Source organism: Larus michahellis, chromosome Z (assembly GCF_964199755.1).
Source record: "Larus michahellis chromosome Z, bLarMic1.1, whole genome shotgun sequence".
In the NCBI taxonomy this organism is placed as follows: Eukaryota; Metazoa; Chordata; class Aves; order Charadriiformes; family Laridae; genus Larus; species Larus michahellis.
Genome location: NC_133930.1, coordinates 3,141,715 through 3,160,210, shown reverse-complemented (window position 1 = coordinate 3,160,210; position 18,496 = coordinate 3,141,715). Strand labels below are relative to the sequence as shown.

General features: G+C 41.2%; 1 protein-coding gene across 4 annotated transcripts in view; it reads right to left on the bottom strand.

Moving 5' to 3' along the window:
* DYM (dymeclin) overlaps positions 1-18,496 on the bottom strand; it is a 241,242-nt gene that overhangs the window by 192,804 nt on the left and 29,942 nt on the right. For all 4 annotated transcript variants that reach the window (XM_074570405.1, XM_074570403.1, XM_074570406.1 and 1 more), the window contains exons 6-7: positions 12,854-12,926; positions 91-216 (exon numbers count right to left, since the gene is read on the bottom strand). In XM_074570405.1, coding sequence (XP_074426506.1) covers positions 91-216; positions 12,854-12,926 — 199 coding nt within the window. The remainder of the gene's footprint in view (positions 1-90; positions 217-12,853; positions 12,927-18,496) is intronic.

Sequence of the window (18,496 nt, the reverse complement as noted above, 5' to 3'; positions counted from 1 at the left end):
CTGCCTTTTCTTTTGAAGCACAAACAGCCTGAACAAGGCATCAGAAGCGTTCGCTTTAGCCCTAAGTTACCCCCCTAGAACGCGACGTACCATCGACCGTGCATCAGGTATTTGTGAATGATGCTCTCTCGTAGAATTTCTTTGTGGAATAACTGGCAGGAGAGGAAGACGATGAGAGTCGTCACAGCTTCCAAGGAAATGCTGTATGTAATATCTCTGCAGGGGGGGAAAAAAAGAAAAAAGGAAAATTTATAAAGATTGATCCACTGGGTTTGTTTACAAATTGACTTCCAAGAAGACTCGGTAGCTTCACCTGACGTTACACCCTGTTTCGCACAGCGAGTTTCAATTGGGAGCACGTAAACAACAAATTCGAAAAACCCAGAATCATTTTGTACAACAATGGGATGCTTTTCTTAAACATAAGCATTTTTTTTTTAAAAGCCAAAAAGACAAGACAATGTAAAAATATCGAGGTATTGCCCAGAACATTACGGCTGCAATTTTCAGACTACACTTCACTCTAAAAATAATAAATACATCTCAAAAGCGTGTCCTTTGTCCTGTTAAAATACAGTTGGCATAAAACCATCACAGTAAGTCGGGGAAATGTCCGGGTAGCCAAACACAGCTCCATCCGCCAGGAAAAGGGGATCCCTAAGAAAGGAATATAATATACAAACACTAGTTTAAGAAATGCTCAGGATATCAAGATACTACCTACAGTTGTTCAGTTTTCAATGGTATTTTTGAGGTAAGAGTGAAGCTATTACAGCCAATCCCAAAGAACGTGCTGTAATGATTAAATACTGACACCAGATAATTTAACAAAGCTCATTAAGGTAAGGTTAATTAGGAAAGGCTGTGCAGCAAAATGGATGAGAGAGAGATCCACTACTGGGGATACCTTGTGCTTTCTGTTCCCACCTCTGCCTACGACGACCTTGTCACGCACCTTATTTTTCAAAAGGGGGGGGAAAAAACAATGGCATTTGCCTCCTTAATCAGTAATAAATTGCAGACTCCATGAAACCTTTTAAAACACAATAACTTGGACATAAGCCAGCACCATTTTTGCTTTCAACCAAAGACCGTTTTTTTTTCCCCCTCCTCCAGAAGTAAGGAGCTATTTCGTTCGGTTCAACAGCACCATCCTGTAAACCATTAGAACGATGCTTATTAAGTACTTTTAATGGTTCCCCCACCGTTACTATTTCATTTCCACAACACGCATCGCAATCCAATACCATTAAGTTACAGGTGTCCGGCGTCAATTATCGAGGGGGATAATTGATCCCTGGACCTACTGGAAATTCAAAATCTATTTATACTTCTCAAACGCAAAGATTTTATAGTATCTTTATTTAAAATTATAAACAAAACAAAACAAACCCAAACCAAACCAAACCCAGCATCACTGTGTGTTTAAGCAGTGATGTTATATTTTTCTTTGTTACAATGTCACCTTCCAAAATTTTGACTCTTAACAGTTAAAACAAGCATAGACATAAACCAAAGTGCTCTTTCAAATAACAATGGGTAGAAAACCACAGTACAACCTGCCTTGAAAGAAAAATAAATTAACCACAGAAAAAAAAAAAAAAGAAAAAAACTGTCTGGAGTAAAACTCTTGACGCGTCTCAGGATCAGGACTGGTGTGGTCGTTACTAAAATGAACTGGATTTTGTTTCGAAGAAATCAGTCTGACTTTTAGCACACTCAAATAACTTAATATTCTCAAGCGCGCTGCTAGAAATACTGTAAATAACATGTATTACTGTAAAGAACGAGAAGTTTTTTGTGCATCGGGGTGTGTAGAGTGCCTAAACTAAGCTGTTCTGCGGTAGCTCCAGGCCAGAGTTTCTGAGCAAAGAGGGTGCGAGTTACTTGCTCAAAGTCAGGAGCAAACTGGAATCACAATTTCCTGGAGCGCAGTCGGCAGAACGGCACTACCTCCGATACAGAAATGTTTTTGAAAGTGAAGGTTATGCAAACTCACTGTTTTTATTTTCTCTCGCATGATTTAACTGTTGGAACACGTTAACGTTTTCAGTTATAGGTCAGGAAGAGCCCTACCGCTTGCATAACATTCTTCCTTAAAAATCATGAAGTACATCGTAATTACTTCTCGTTTTGGTGAGTTACCTGACTTTTTGCCCACTACTGAGGAAGTTTGGCCAGTGTAAATGCCGATAATTAGATCGGGCCAGAGGTTACGCTGTGATCTGGTTCCACTGCAAATCCATCCCAGCCAGAAGCAAGGCTGAGCTGGGAACGGCTCCCGCTCCCCTCTCCGAAACCGGGACGCTTCGCAATCCCCTGCCCACGTCCATCCCAAGCAGGGGAAAAAAAATTAAAAAAAAAATCTATATGTACTGATTTATTTAAAAGATGGGTAGACATAGCGCTTAGAGATATATTTTAGTGAGGGTTTTTGTCAGTGTTGGGTTGATGGTTGGACTTGATGATCTGAAAGGTCCCTTCCAACCTAGACGACTCTATGATTATTAGAACTTTAGCCACCAGCAAAAAAAAAGATAAGTAAGAAATACTTTCCTGTCAAAATAAAAACAACAGCTTGGGAAAAAAAATACTTTTTAGCTACAGAAAAAATAAAATTCAGAAGCCTGTCATTACCAAGGCTGAGAATACAAGAATACAGTCTCCAACCCCGGGCTGATGAATGAAAAGGGTGACTTCGTGACATGCCGCAACATCCAAACCAGCTGGGTCACTTTGCTGAGAGGAACCACATTTCAGTGGCTAGGATGCTTTTTCTCCATCTCAATCATTCATTCATTTCGTTTTCTGACAAACCATACAAGCGGAATAGCAAATCGGAGGAGACATTACACAATTCTTTCCTATTTTTATAAGATTCAGCCTAAAGAAATAAACAAAGAGGTTACTGTAATGCATTAAGTAATAATTTTTCTAATTATTTTTTTTCTTAAATCTGCTTTCAATACCCTTATATAACTCTGAAAGAAAAAAAAAAAAACACCACCAGAAATAAAGCAAAATTCACGCAGCTCCAGTTAGTGACTTATTCCAATTTTCTTGCTATTCAAAAACCCAGCGAGGGCACGTTTAACTGCAGAAACTTTCCGCTCAACCTGTCGAATCTGTTCAAATTAAATCCGCTCTGACACAAACACAACCGGAGCCCTGATATCTGGGGTAACCCCTCAGCTACAGTCACCCTTCATTTATCAGCACAAGGATAAAGCTTCAGAGCAAAATTATTTTCACCGCCAAGGGTCAAATGTACAGTTTTCTGAAACTCCAGCATTTCTAAAGGGTCACAACAACTACCAGGAACCTCTTTTAACTTCAAAGAAAATACTGTTTATTTATACTGAGAGGCTACAGAATAGGGGGTTTTGTTTTGGAATATATATTTTTATTTTTTTTTTTTTATTCAAAGCTATCGGTCATATAGAATGACTTTTACATGGAATTTCTGCTGATCTCCAACTTCCTCTGAAAACTGTTTGCTTGCAGATAAGGAGGAAAGTAGAAATAATGAGGCCATGTATCAATTACATGTCAAAATTATTTAGCTATTTCTTTCAGAAAACCAGAACTGCATGATGTTTTGAGTTTCTGTGGGTTTGTTTTTGGGTTTTTTCTTTCCCCTTCCCAAGTGTCTTATAAAACAAACGAAAAAATCCACAGAACGCAGCTAAAGCTCACGTCCCAAGTAAACGGGCTTCACAGAACAATGTACCAAACCGTACATAGATTTTGGGGTTGTTTTTTTTTTTCCCCTCCTTCTGGATATTCTCTTTTGGAGATTTTAATAGTTATTCTCACTGCTTGCTTTTTTTTTTTTTCCCTCTCTCTACTTCCCACTGGGGGATATATTCCCATATCGGGTAAAAAAACCTAACGGATATGAATGTTTTTCCCCCTTTAAGACCTACTAATTTCATGAGGAAACAACCTGGCATAGACTGAGCTCTAGAAATCACGGCAATCGTTTCTCTCCTGCATTTGGGTTCTTTCTTCACTAGAAGTAGCCATTCCTCCTCGCTATCCCATTTCTTACAGCGCGACACAAAGGAAGCGCCCGTTTCTTTAACCAGATGGAATTGGTCCGGGTTCTCGCACGAAGGTTAAAACTGAGTTCTGGCCACAAAACCTTATATACACACATTTAGTCTCTAAAGCGAAAGACATATCTACGTATCCGCGATTATCTGAAATTAGGAATTCTTCAGAAAATGGTGACTTGAGCTCCAAAAGGCAAGATTCCTAGATGCTGGCATAATATAGGTGTGCGTATGTATTTAACACACGTTTCAGTATCTACATTTCAATGCGAAACAGTTGATAACGTCAAGGGATTCCTTCCAAAAGCCATGATATCAGATCATTTCAACTTCGCTGAAAAGCTTTTAAAATTAAACAACCACGTACTATTTGTATTTTAGTGATCTTTAGACAACAACTCAGGAAAATCATATGACAAAAATTCTAAGAAGTCGGTTAAACTTTCCATCTTAATCCTTTTTGTCAGGTAGACCACACAGATCCTGGGCTCCTCTTGGAGAGACCTTTGGCCCCGGGAGGACTCCTTTAAAGCAGCATTTAATTTAGATTTAAAAAGTTTTTTACACTGAGGGTGGTGAGACACTGGCCCAGGTTGCCCAGAGAGGTGGTGGAGGCCCCATCCCTGGAGACATTCAAGGCCAGGCTTGATGAGGCTCTGAGCAACATGATCTAGTGGAAAATGTCCCTGCTCACTGCAGGGGGGTTGGACTAGATGGCCTTTAGAGGTCCCTTCCAACCCAACGCATTCTATGATTCTACGATTCTAAAAAAAAAATGTACTGCTTCAGAAGAAATTCGTAGAGTAACTAATTCTTCCAGGATGCAAACTAGAAAGTCTAACAATTCTCTTCTCATCTTCCATCAAGAACATGTATTTTTATTGATTTATTTTATTTATTAATTGCAGCGGCAGACTTTTAAATTCCATCAAACCTTCAGGCTTTTGGGGCTGGAGAACCGCATCAGTCCGTCTCTCTGCTTATCACAAGGTTTTATCTGCTTGAAGTGGACCAAGATTTCAGCTTGCCCTTTTACAGGCAGTTATTTCAAGTATATACCACAACGCTGACAGTGCACTTCAAAAGTTCCGAATGTCTGAAAGAGAGGTCTACGGTCAAAACAGTCATTTTAACAAAAATAAAAGATCTTTTTTGCGGTAGAGAAAGGAAAAGAGCACGCACAAGCAGCCAGTTAAGGCACCCTGCCTGAGCAATAACTCTTCCAACTGCACTAGCTTGACCACTGGCCGTTACTTGCTTGCACCCACAGACAAGTCCTGGCACCAACTGGTGCCACGTAGCCAACAGATGCCACACCACGACACACCATGAGGTTTCAAAGTGGATTTGCTTCTGAGCTACAAAGAAAATGCTGGAGTCTAAAGCGGACCAAAACGTGAAGGTTGTCATAGCAAGGTCATCCGGCGATCATAGCCTATGGGGAAAATACAAAACCCAAAATACTCTTGTTTGCAGACTCGAGTAAAAACAATAGGACCAGTTTAGAATCGTAAAATCACAGAATGGTTTGGGTTGGAAGAGACCTTAAAAGATCAGGAGTCTGATGCTACCAGCAGCTTCTGTATCTAAATTCTTAAGGGGAGAGAGGTATTAGCATAATTACTGTTTCCAAACACTGCAATGAAGCCCACAGAACAAAAGCCATGGGCCTGGTAAAACCTCGGCTCCCCAGTGTCCCGGCGTCTCCTCGTTCCATTCCAAACCATGGGGGTGACCTTCTACCAGTGTCATCTACCCAGAACTTCGACAATCTACCTATGTGTCACCATCCCGCCACCGCTGGCTCCTCTCCAACGCCAAGCACCGCTCACAACCCCTCTCTGTGTTCACCACATCGTTCAGCTTTGTTCCCTGCCTGCGAGAGAGGGGTCTGTGAAAGAGGAACCAAGTATAAAGGGAATATATAGGAAAATCTCAGCTAGGAACTCCAACTACCATGTTGAAGGCACACGCTGTTGTAAACGCTTTAATTACTCAATGAATTGCGGCTATTTCTATAGCTCGGCAAACAGAGGCCGAGAGCTCATAAATGATTTCACACCTCCAGAGCAAACAGGCTGAACAGTCAGGAACAAACCTCTGGATTTCAACCCACACCGCTAAACCAACCCACCCCCCCCCTCCCCAGTTTAAATATTTTCCTGAACTTTCCCCCAGCCCGAGCTGTCTACTCCGCGTATTAAAAGGTTAAAAGGTAACTTGTTTTCTAATTTCGGAGAGTTGCCAAAAGGGCTGATTCATACAAAAACTCTCAAATCATACAGGAACCAGGTTTCATTTCCCTGCTTCCTGAGGGCCCACCAGAAAGGTGAAAGAGGAGTCACCACAGAGAATAGGATCAGTTTTGAAAACTGGAAAGCGAGGAGAATATCTGGTTATCAGGCTCAGGATACAAGTACAACAACTCAAAGCGAACATAATCCTTCCTCTTGGAATCACTCCTAATTTTACACCCACTGATGGCACAGAGGCACCGCAGCAGCCGATAACGCGCTGCGTTCATTACAGCTGACTCCAAACATTTGGGAGATGTCCCAGAGGGGCACTTAAGAAACACTAACTGGAAGCAGAGAGCATCTCTGAACGTTTCCTGCTGCATCTCCCTCGCACCGGGTATTCTTGACTGGGGGACAGAATGAGAGGGAGAAAACAACCAAAAATGGATTGTCCAGTTCTGGGCCCCCAGTTCAAGACCGAGCGCTACTGAGATGATCAAGGGACTGGAGGGTCTCTCTGCTGAGGAAAGGCTGAGAGCCCTGGGGCTGGTCAGCCTGGAGAAGAGCAGACTGAGAGGGGATCCCATCAATGCTCATCAACATCTAAAGGGCGGGTGGCAAGAGGATGGGGCCAGACTCTTCTCCGTGGTGCCCGGTGACAGGACAAGGGGCAACGGGCACAAACTGGAACATGGGAAATTCCATCTGAATACGAAGAACAACTTCTTTCCTTTGAGGGTGGCAGAGCCCTGGAGGAGGCTGCCCAGAGAGGCTGTGGAGTCTCCTTCTCTGGAGACATTCCAAACCCTCCTGGACGCGTTCCTGTGCCACCTGCTCTGGGTGACCCTGCTCTGGCAGGGGGTTGGACTAGATGATCTCCAAAGGTCCCTTCCAACCCCTGCCACTCTGGGATTCTGTGATGGCAACACTCTAAAGGGAGTATCTCAAGGATTAAAATGATAGTTGGATTCAAGACCTTGTATTCCCAGAACTATTCCTGAACCATCTGAGACTACGTGGCTGTACACATTTTCACCTCACTGGCATTCAGTTCTTTCCTCTACAGTATAAAAATATTACAAATAACCTAGGATTGCACAGAGCATCCATGTTCTTCTGTATTTACCTTGCACATCAACAAGTCTCGTATGTAATATCCACTAAATCCAAGCAAAAGACTTCAAAGAAGAGACTGGGCTGGATGGGGCTTGGAGCAACCTGGTCTGGTGGGAGGTGTCGCTGCCCAGGGCAGGGGGGTTGGAACGACGTGGTCTTTAAGGTCTCTTCCAAGCGAAACCATTCTGTGATTCTGATTCTATGAAAAGGCAGCCACAAGGAAGACGACCCAAGCGCTCAAAAAGCTACTGCAGACCACTGCAGAGATCCGGGCAGAGCCAGACCGCAGGTATCGCATCCTGTGTTCCAGCCGTGAAGCCGGTGTGAAAGGCAGACCTGCTCCACAGTCTCTCTGTACCACCACTTCTCAAATGTGAGCCACTGGTTTCAAGGCAGAGCCACCTTGATGTTCTGGCAGCAATAATCTCTTGGGGTCTCATGGCTTTCTAGGCAATGGAGAAAAACGGCTTATGCCTGTCAACCTGGTTTCGGTCACTGATTTTAAACAGTCTGCAAACTCTTAAGGTGCCAAAAAGAGACATGATTGACTTCAGTGCCTAGGTGCCTTTGCTGCCCAGACCAGAGACCAAACCCAAATACCAGCAAGCGGGTGTTTTTCAAGATGCACTCAGTATCTTTTCTAAAAACAGGGCTGAAAACGGTAACAGAGAAAGCTGATTGTCAGGAGCATGAACATACAGCACGACGTACAATAAACAGTCCAGACCTCTCATACCGTGCTCTGGGATCAGAAAGTTTGTTACAAGTTGAATGTAAATTTAAGCTCACCTAGTGAAAAGACAGGTCACAGAGAAACACTGATCGGAGTCTAAAGTAAAAACTAAATTAGAATAGAATCAGAACAGAAAAAACAACAGGTGAGACAGGTAAAGGTATTCCTGCTTCGGGCCTTTAGACAGATCAGAGGTCACACATCTGCCATCGGAGAAGAGAAAAGGATGCAAGTGCAATGAAGAAAATCTTCCAAACAAATAAATATTTTTCATTTGCTGCACCACCACAAATTAAAAAAAAAATCCCTCCATATTCATCAAATCCCTCCTACACAGAGCACAGTCGTCTCAAGCTTTGAGGATCTTCAAAGGGAAGCAATACAAGTCTCCTTCAGTTTGGGTATTTTTGCTAGCTTCAACCTAAGTTTCAACAGATGGAAGTTTCCCTTTGATGATTAGGCAAAGTTGCCAAAAATGCTAAAGTCAAATAGCTCTTCAAATACTGGAGCTACTACAGTCTGGATAAAAGTTCCTTGAATAGTCCTTTTTCCAAAACACACCATTCTGATCTCTTGTTTTGAAAGTAACGAAAAAAAATGAAATTATGACACTCACGAAATAGGAAAGAACACAGTTCTTAACCTCTTCTCTGCTTCAAGGAAGAAAAAAAAAAAAAAAAGCCTAAACATTCCTCATCATCGTCTGCACATGGCATCGTTCCTGCATTGCAATGATCCCATAGAGCTTTATAACCAATTATATCGCCCTTCCTCCGCCTACGTTTGACTTTTAAGCTCCCAGGAAATGCAGCGAGCATCCTTAGAGCGAGTCACAACATTGTTAACATTTAACATTTGGCAGTAACTCTTGGTTTAGGTTGCAATCTTAGCAACTAAAGAAAATAATAGAAATAGCAACTAACTTCTACCGGCACCACGGGGTGCTAGTTAACAGTGATGTAACTAGATCACAGTATTTCATTTTTTCCTTCATATGCATTTACGGGTTTTAATGAAGTGAAAATGTACTGATAACAACCAGATGTTCGGTTATGCACACCAGCTCTTAACAAGCTGCTGAAAGAAGCCTTCGTAATTTAAAGCTTTGGGAGCTCTATCTCGCAACAAAACGTTAGCGATAGTTTCTACCTAAAAAGTCAGACAATTAAAGGCCGGAGTCGCACCTTTTTGCTGACTCGGCAGTTTTAATCATTAACGTACACTCCTGAGTGCTAACATTAACAAAAGCCAAGAAAAAGCAGAGTATCCGTAACACACCCGAGGGAGCCGTAAATCAAACATCAGCTTACCCTAACACGAGCGTTACAAGGGGCTGCACAAGTCTAATTCTTGAAAAGCAATAATGCTGCAGTTTCTATAAAACGTCTCCAAATTAAACATGAAACCTTTTTCCTTGGCGTTTTGTACAATGGTTTTCAAAAGGGTAATTCAAGACCTTTTTAATAACTCTCAGATACGGGGCCACGACGCTGCAGAGTCCCACGGTACCTACTGACAACCTGCTTTAACTATGCTGCATCTAATCTAACTGCCTTAAAGCACGTTTACCTTTCCCGATACAAACTAACTTTGACAAGGTTTCTTAAATTGATCTCCGAGACACCCCTAGATAGGCTATGCTGCGCATCTCCACAACCTTTCCCAACAAAAATCAACGCATTTTGCTTCTCCGGTTATATTTAATAGCAAGAGATACGGAGAGGCAGGTTGCAGATTTGCCACTTGTCGTCTTCCCCATCTCACACACCTTCCTTATTAATTTAGAGCTGGATTGCCCACCTGCCTTCTCCAAGTACGTCCATAGTTTATTTTGCAGGTGGACAGGAGCTCATTCTGCCAAGGCTTCCAGTGGAGGAAGCTCAGAGGTGAGCAAGCTCTGCCCTGTGCTCAGGAAAGATTTGAGCCTTCAGGAACTCAGCGTCCCTGCCAAGCCCAAACTCTCCCACTTGCTTTTGGTCACTCGGGAATACGGGTTAAAAGATTATGTACCTGCCTGCAAAATGCCACGGACAGGGATCCGAAGCTCTGCTCCCAACAGTGCCTGTCATCTTACACATCTTCACAACGTGACGCTCGACAGCAAAGAATAACAGGATCTATATTATAATCACACATTTCTCACAACTCCGTTAACAGCATCTACACAGCATCACCCAGCAATGCTGTCCGTAACACGTGTACAAAAGAAAAAAATATAAAAATTAAGACCGCACATCTGAAATCAGATAGAGGGGAAAAAGAATATTGTAGTACCTCCGAAGCGTACTGCTTTCACCAAAAAGCATCTGACGCGAGATTCAGGACAATTTCAAAAGCAAAGAGCGCTGTTGCACAGGTACCTCTGCTCCTGCATTTTGGGCATGGAGATGGTCCTCCATGCTTTAAAAATAACTGATCTTAGTATTTTCAGTGAAGGAGAGAAGAAGAAGCGTAAACTGGGGTGCAGAGAAGCAATATATTTAGCCAACAGGTGCCAGCTGTGTCCACTGCTGCGTGAAACCGCAGCTACAGAACCCAAGGGACACGCTAATTGTGACAATCCTCTGTTAAGGCTATCGAATGCTCCTAGCAAAAAGCTCGCCGTTCGCAATGACGCTTCAAAGACGGACCCAGCACGGAGATTTTAGTGGCCTGTCACAACAAAAATTCACCTTTAATAGCAGTTTTACAGACAGACGCTCTGTTAGCAGTGCCACCGTATGCTGCCAGGGCTGCCTATCCTCTAGCAAGTGATCCGAAGTCCTGCTAGAAAAAATCATGACCGGTTTGAATATTCCACGTATTCCACTCGATCTGTTCCTTCCCCAAATTCCCAGCTTGTCGTCTTCTTGATTTATTCCAGCTAAAGACAGAAATTAACTCCTCCCTTCACACAACATAGGAAAAGAATTTCTAGCGTAAATCTTACCAGGGGGAGAAAGGGAAGTAAAAAGTAAACTCATGACTAAAATAATCCTGATTATTCTCCTGAAAAAAATAATTAGTATTACATTAAGCAAAAATGTCTCAGCCTTATAACATCTTTATGAAGAACAGAGTTGGACTGTGTATTAGAGAAAGCAAGTTTTTCCCGAATCTCCTTTCCCCTACCCTACTCCCCCTTCGATGACACAGGGATAAAAGCATTAGTTAAGGCATTATCACATTGTTAAATTTATTACGCTGGTACACAAGACAATAATAGACACTTTTGCATGTGTTGGTATCTTTCTAGCAATTCAGCAGCTGCTACTGCAGGAAAATTTCAGCTAAGACAACTTATTTGACATAAAAAGCCAGAAACCTTCCACATCTCTCACGAGAAGTGAGTATGTTTTCAATATAGCTGAACATTAGATTATAGACGGGCTTTATGACGACTTCTTTTTTAATAAGCCACTATTATCATTATATTAGATAGTAAACGAAGCGCTTTCAACAGCAACTTCCATTCCCAGCAACCTCATTCACCCAGAGAGAGAGACGCCGACAGGTTCAGTTGTTGAAAAGGGTTAAGAGCAACGACGCCCCTAAACTTTTTCTGCCAGAAATACAGAATAAATGACACCGGACTCCACACACGCATTGGCGCTTCCAAGAAAGAAAAATAAAACCCTGCAGGATTTATGAACTCGCCCATATATCGCAGTCCTTTCACCCCTTTGTACTTCCTCTAATCTGCCCCAAACAAAAAGCATATCTGTTCCAGGAAGCCCTGACAAGCTTTGCAGAATGACGCTCTAAATCATATCGCTAATTCATGACACGCTACCAGCCCGAACCCTCGTGTAACGTTGACAGAGTTGTATTTAATGAGCGCAGTGTTTCAAAAGCTATTGCGAATTTGTCAGCTTTCCAACCAAAAGAAGAATCCGAAGTACAAAAACGAAGTGCCAAAATTATCTATTACGCTATAACAGATAATCTGAAACACTTACAAAGCTGTGAACTGGGGGCGCTACACTTTAGGCACAAACTGCAATAGAATTTAACACAAAAAATACCGCTAACGTGATCTTTGGTAAAGTTTATCTTGGGGGGGAAAAAAAAGAAGTTAAAATTTATCAGGACAGGTGTGGAAAAAGGTTTTTATTTCCAAAGAACGAACTACGTTCTCCTTCATATAATACTGAAGTATGTTTCATGGTACGTATCCCAACGGGATGTGGAATCAACATATCTCAAGTACAGCAGATGCATGAAAAAAGCCACGTAAACAAACCTGGCGATCTACAGAAACATTCCACTGAGTCATTTCTCTTCTTCAATTCACTAGTATTTCAGCAATCAGTATTAAATAATGACTGACTTAATGCACATTCACATGTTCAAAACCCCACACAACTGCAGAAGAGGAACTTTTGTTTGCACCCTGTACACTTCCCCGCAACCATTTCTAGCCGAAAGGCAGCATGGACTGACTGTGTGCCGACAGAGGCAAACAAATGTCAAAGCTCCTACAAAATAAACCAGGATAAATCCTGTCGATGGTTTGAAGTGGGTGTGAGATGCTGATCACGTACTTCTTCCAATAGCATATTCAGGGCTGGTACCGGCAGCAGGTTATCATTATCGGTACTGAACCATCACGTGGAGCATTCAAACACAAATATTTAAACATTATGAACCCATCACTGTAAGTTTTATATTCTCGCCAATGCTCAGCTTACACAAGGAAGTTAAAAAAAAAATTAAGAAAAAAGCCAACTTACAAGAGAGGAATTTCAACGATGAGCTGGATGAGGCAACACAGCAACTCTTCTACGAGGTCTTCACACTCTGTTCCTGAAAAGAAGCATACCAAAGGGTTTCTGGATTTTTAAATATCAAAAGAAAGCAAAGATTTAAACACACAGATCCAGACGATCGATATTTTAATTAAGAAACAAACACCGGAAGAGAAATTCTACCTGTTTAAGGAGATGGCACTCTTTCCTGAAATAGAAGGCACTCGGGGTTATCACCGGAGAAAATACGGATGCTAAGCCTTTTTATATATAAAACAAATAACTAATACCCATTGGGTAAATTAAATGAGATGTCGGCATTGTAGGAACATGCTAATATTAAGCACATCAAGCCTTACTTTACTACCTACTTAAGGTTAAATTAAATGGTGTTATTGCCAACAGTTGAACTGATCACTAGCGACTTCTCACGGGTCCACAGAGCTCAAGTCTCCTCTCAAAATTCCCACGTTTTCCCAACCCCCTTTTTTTTAATCCCACGAAAAGAATAAGCAGAGACAGAAAACACGGTTTCATTTGTCTACCATACCCTGAACAATATTCTAAGCTGCGAGGCGTCAAAGGAATGCAGCCTGGCATACACATCACCGCTGCTCTTAAGCAATTAAACCTACACATTATTTTTTTTTATAAATCTACATTTATTTATTGAAGAGGTTTGACACATCTCAACGACAAGTAAGGACACGTGAATTTCCAAAGGGCATTTTAAGTGCCCAGAAATTACTCTCTATGTGAGAAAATGCACAGGATGATTAAAGATTCTTTTAAAATTTAAATTTTCAAGAAACGCAACTATTCTAAGCAATAAAACCCGTGGTATTTTGCATTAGCACTGAGTTTTTAAGAGCAACTGTAACAAAAGACTTGCAAAACTTACTGAGGGAAAAGCTTATTAAACCATTTGAAGTTGTCATATAATACTAAAAAAAATAAAATAAATAAATATGATCAATCTCTTGGCTCATTAGGATTTTTTCTGCTTTCAAAATAAAATTAGAAAGAGACACCTCCAGCACAAAGAAAAGCAAGAGGTTTATAGTGCTGAATGGCCCAAGAGCAGACATAGTTTTCCCTCTGCATTGCCTGATAGGCATTACAGCACAACGATTAATTACCCAAATGCTTGTTTATTTTGTATTTTCAAATAAATAGGCCCTGCCATAAACACAACATTATAGCCGGGTTATGACGGTGTTACTCTGTTTAAGCCAAGTCTGTTCTTAAATCCAGAACTCAATTTTAAGAAGCACCCCAGAGGGAATATTCACAATAAAGGCAAATTATTTCTTTCCACAATCAGTTTATTAAAAACACATTAAAAATTGTCACCTAGTGAACTGCACATTCTAAAGGAAATCAGTTTTTTATCACGGAAACGTGGTTTCCTTTATATAGAATCCCCCATGAGTAACACAATGTAGCTCCTGTTAGTAAAAACCAAGAACTGTTAGGAGTATTTAACCTTAGAAACCACCGCCAATAAGAAAGCCCAGAGAAAGTATTCTAAAGGAACCCGAACGTGACATTTTCCTAGTTTTCTGAACTTAGAAAATACTCAGAGAGCAAGACTGCTATTAGGTCTCAAGTTTCTTCTCTTTACGATTGAGGGGAGAAGAGAAAAACAAGGATGAAAAAAAAGAAGTATTTCGTGCATTTTAAGAATACCTTTTCTTCCACCGTGCGATACGCACAACTCGTTTGAAGAGAGAATAATGTTATCTGAATATCAAAGTGGGCTTTTCCCCCCATGCTATATTTAAAATAAAAGCAAGAAAACACTAGGTGACCACAATCACGTAGAATGGAAGATGTTAGTCTTTCCTGCTCTGTTCTCCAACTATTTTTTTTTAAAAAAAAAAAAAAGCTTAATTGCTGTAATCAATGTCATTCGGCTACAATAATTAATGCATCCTTTTTCCTCATTGGGGCACATGCATTCTTGTTTAATTCTCGTCTTGCCAAGACAATGAGGCGGACGCATGCCAAATCTATAACGTGAGAGCGAGCTATAAACACGGAACACTATGTGTTTTCATAAACAATGCCTTTTTCAATGGCAGGATAAAGAGAATACGCACAATACTCATTCACATTACTAGATCGCATACTCGGATCAAAGACGCGCGTAAAGCCTTGGGGAAAAGAAGTAAAGGGTGAATCTGTGCAGATAAAATTTGAGCAGATTTGCAGAGGGAGGAATCAGAGGTGCGTCTTCTAAACTCTGTCCTGCTGCCGAAGCAACTGCGATTGGTTGGGCTTTTTTTTTTTTTTTAACATAAAAAAAATAATACTTTGCGTTTAACTTTTTCAAACCTATGCCCATCACGGGCACTGGATTAGCAGCCACTACACAAGCAAAATGGTTTATCCAGAGGAAAATACACATGCCACGAGACTCCACTTCAAGTAAAACCAGCCCAGCTCCATCCTTGGCCACGACACGAGGTCTAACGTAGGCAGTAAAACAGTCCTTCTTCTCAAGAACCTATCTACTGTGCTTGTCATGACCTGATCCGAGCTGTTGGATGCGCCTAATGTTAATAAAATATTCAGCGTAGCAAGGCGTAGCCTCACCTTAGATGCTACTTGGTTTTCTGCACTGTTGCTCCTACAGGTAGGACAGAACCTGGACACCAGTAATGAAATTCATTCATTACTTGTAGAAGAGTATCTAAAGCCTCCTTCGTTCAATTCATTCCACAAGCAGCGGACTTGAAGCTTCTTTGAGTTTTGTGGTTTGATCTTCAGCCCTGAGGATGCTCAAAAGCTCCCAGCTTTCACTTGAGAGTGTTAATAATGAGTACGTAAACTAATTGCCACCCCTCATTTCCTTTACATGATAGCTGAACACTCGTGAAATCATTTAAGTGCTGCAGTAAATTTACTGTTATTTATTCCCTCCTCTATGTCCCCTTATTTGTGATAATACACCAAATACAGCGCTTAGCAGCCTTGGGATAAAAACTTCTTTATAGGAACGAATGAAGTTTCCTACTACAGGTCAGGGAATGGGTTAAATGAATTGATGGTTTAATTTAGAATATAATACACAGCATATGCCCATCTCTTACACCTCTGAATCGCAATACGGTTAAAAACCGTGCAGAAGTTATGGGATACAGACAGCAGAAACCTCACCAAAAGATGAGCGATCCGTGTTAGTAAGACTAACTCCGGCTTCTGATCAGCATACGCCAAGTCCAATTTGGGATTTGCCAATATCAGGATTTTTTAGTTGAATCTTAAAGCACGTGGTTTAAGTTTCTATAAGGATTTTCCTACAATCAGCGCTGTGCAATATCCTCCAAAGTTGTGCGCAAATTCCCAATTATGAACGACAAGGCAAAGGTTGCGCTTCCTGGGCTAAAGAAACACCTGAAAACTGTCAAAAGGAACAAACTTCTTCTAATAGCCCAACTATTCTCGAAGGAAATCAATAAACGGTGCTGTAGCAGGGACTTGATCGCATGCAATTTGTTCGTAACGTTAGGCTACAACTTCTTGGCCCTTTTTGCAAAAGGAAAAACCTCGATAAAGCTTTTTCTTTTTTGAAGAAAAACCTTTTTTATGGCACAAAGCCCAACTGCGGAGCTTTCTTCTCAGTTTAAAACACAGACTAGCAAGGAAAAGCACACGTGGGACCTTCAGAAAGAGTGAAAAAGCACATTAATTGCAAAATCTGGGAGGAGAATTCTTCCAGATAAGACAATTATAAAAAATTACAACTAAACAATAGTGGCTATGTCACATATAACCTATTAAAACACAAGACATATTACTGAGTAGCCAGCGACGAGGTTATTTTCCATCCATCACTACCATCGTACACTACGTTTCTGCCTGACATAGTGAATTTGGCGCAGTTACGCACGCTGAGTTCCCAGGTGCTGTATTTAAACTCGGAGAACATGGTACTAGGATATATTCCCCAATTAGAACGGGGGAAAAAAGCGTTGTTCGTAGTTTAAAGAGGGAAACAAACACCACCACACGGTGATTTAAGATGGTCCTGAAAAGAACAGTCACCCTTTAGACTGAACAAGGCGCACATGAAAAAAATCACAGAAGAAAGAGGTTGTACTGGTTTTTTTTTTTTACAGCAACTACTCACCAGCTATTTATTACAAAAGTACACAAACGATATTTCAAAATTCAGACCCCACATTAAGGCCTTTACCTATATACAAGCCTTATTTATTTATATAATTAATATAATAATGTATTGTATAAGGTTTGCTCCATCATGCTGGCAATTGGAAAATAGCAAAATAATATCAAGCTCTGGGAAATAAAGACAGAAAGGACAACTAAAACTTAATTTTTATAAAGCACGCTCACCAAAGATAGCGTTAAGCACGTAAAACTTTAGCAAAAGTACTAATAAATCTGTGTAAACTTCACAATAGCAAGGTGTGCTCTAGTTTCCAAAGAGTAAAAATTCAAGCTGCGCTTGACTTAATTATGAAAATGCACAGAAAACCATGAAAATACACACAAAAAACATTTCATCTTTTTCTGCTCACTTTATAGGCCCTAACGCAACAGCATTTTATTGCCCTCCATCAATGATCCTTCACTTTTCCTATAGCTAAGTAAAAATGAATGCCTTCCTACAGCTTTTAATTACCATACTCTCTATATATTTAAAAAATCCTACGTGAAGATTTGTTAGGAGAACAAAAAAAAAAAAGAAAAAAGATGGTTGTGTAAACACAGCATGTTATGAACCTCAACACCTTGAAGAAGGTCCCAAGAGCCATCTCCGAGTGGAAATCTGAGTGGAAAGCAGCAGCAGACTGGAGCCGAGGGAGAGCCGAGGAGGAGGAGGAGAAGCTGGTTTCCTCCTCCATCCCCTGCTCTCCCCAGCAGACCACACGCAATTACCTTCCTAATCAAGACCATCCAGCGAACAATCTGCTCAAAGATAATTGCGAAGTACATTTGCCATCAAGGCGCACAAAATTATCGCTAATAAACGTCACCGTGAATTACAGTCAAGTGCTACTAGACGCGGTATAAACACGGATCTGCCCCAGCGAGAAGAATCACTTTTCAGACCGCGCTCCGAGGAATTCCCAGCGCAAGGAATAAAGATCGCGGGGGTTCCAACTAACAAAACATCTCGGCTTTTCCAGCCGTTCTACTGTGCAACGCTACGTCACCGAAACAAGAGGTGGGCAATTTTTTTATATAAACCCGCCCTCCCCCCGTGGCAGTCTGCAATGACAGCTCATTACAAGCCGGTGTTAGTCTCTAACGCATGGGATAGCTGACTGCATTCTTGGAGATTACCCATCCCCGTTTAAACACAATTAAACCGTTTCAACACGTAGCACTTCATCTTTTGGCACCGGAAGCCTGGTTTTCCCCAGACGCCAAGGAGTTAAACAGATTTTTAAATGGGCAGTTTTCCCTATTCAATGAGCGAGCAGCTAATTAGGCATTCCCAACGCATGTCCTGACTGACTGTTGAGGAAAATCCACTTTTGGATCCTTTCAGTCGTTCTTCCAACAATCCACTCATACTATATATTCGTGTTCCGATACCAGACCTTTTTGCCAGACCCCTTTTGGCTCTATGCAATAAACCACAGGCAATTATAA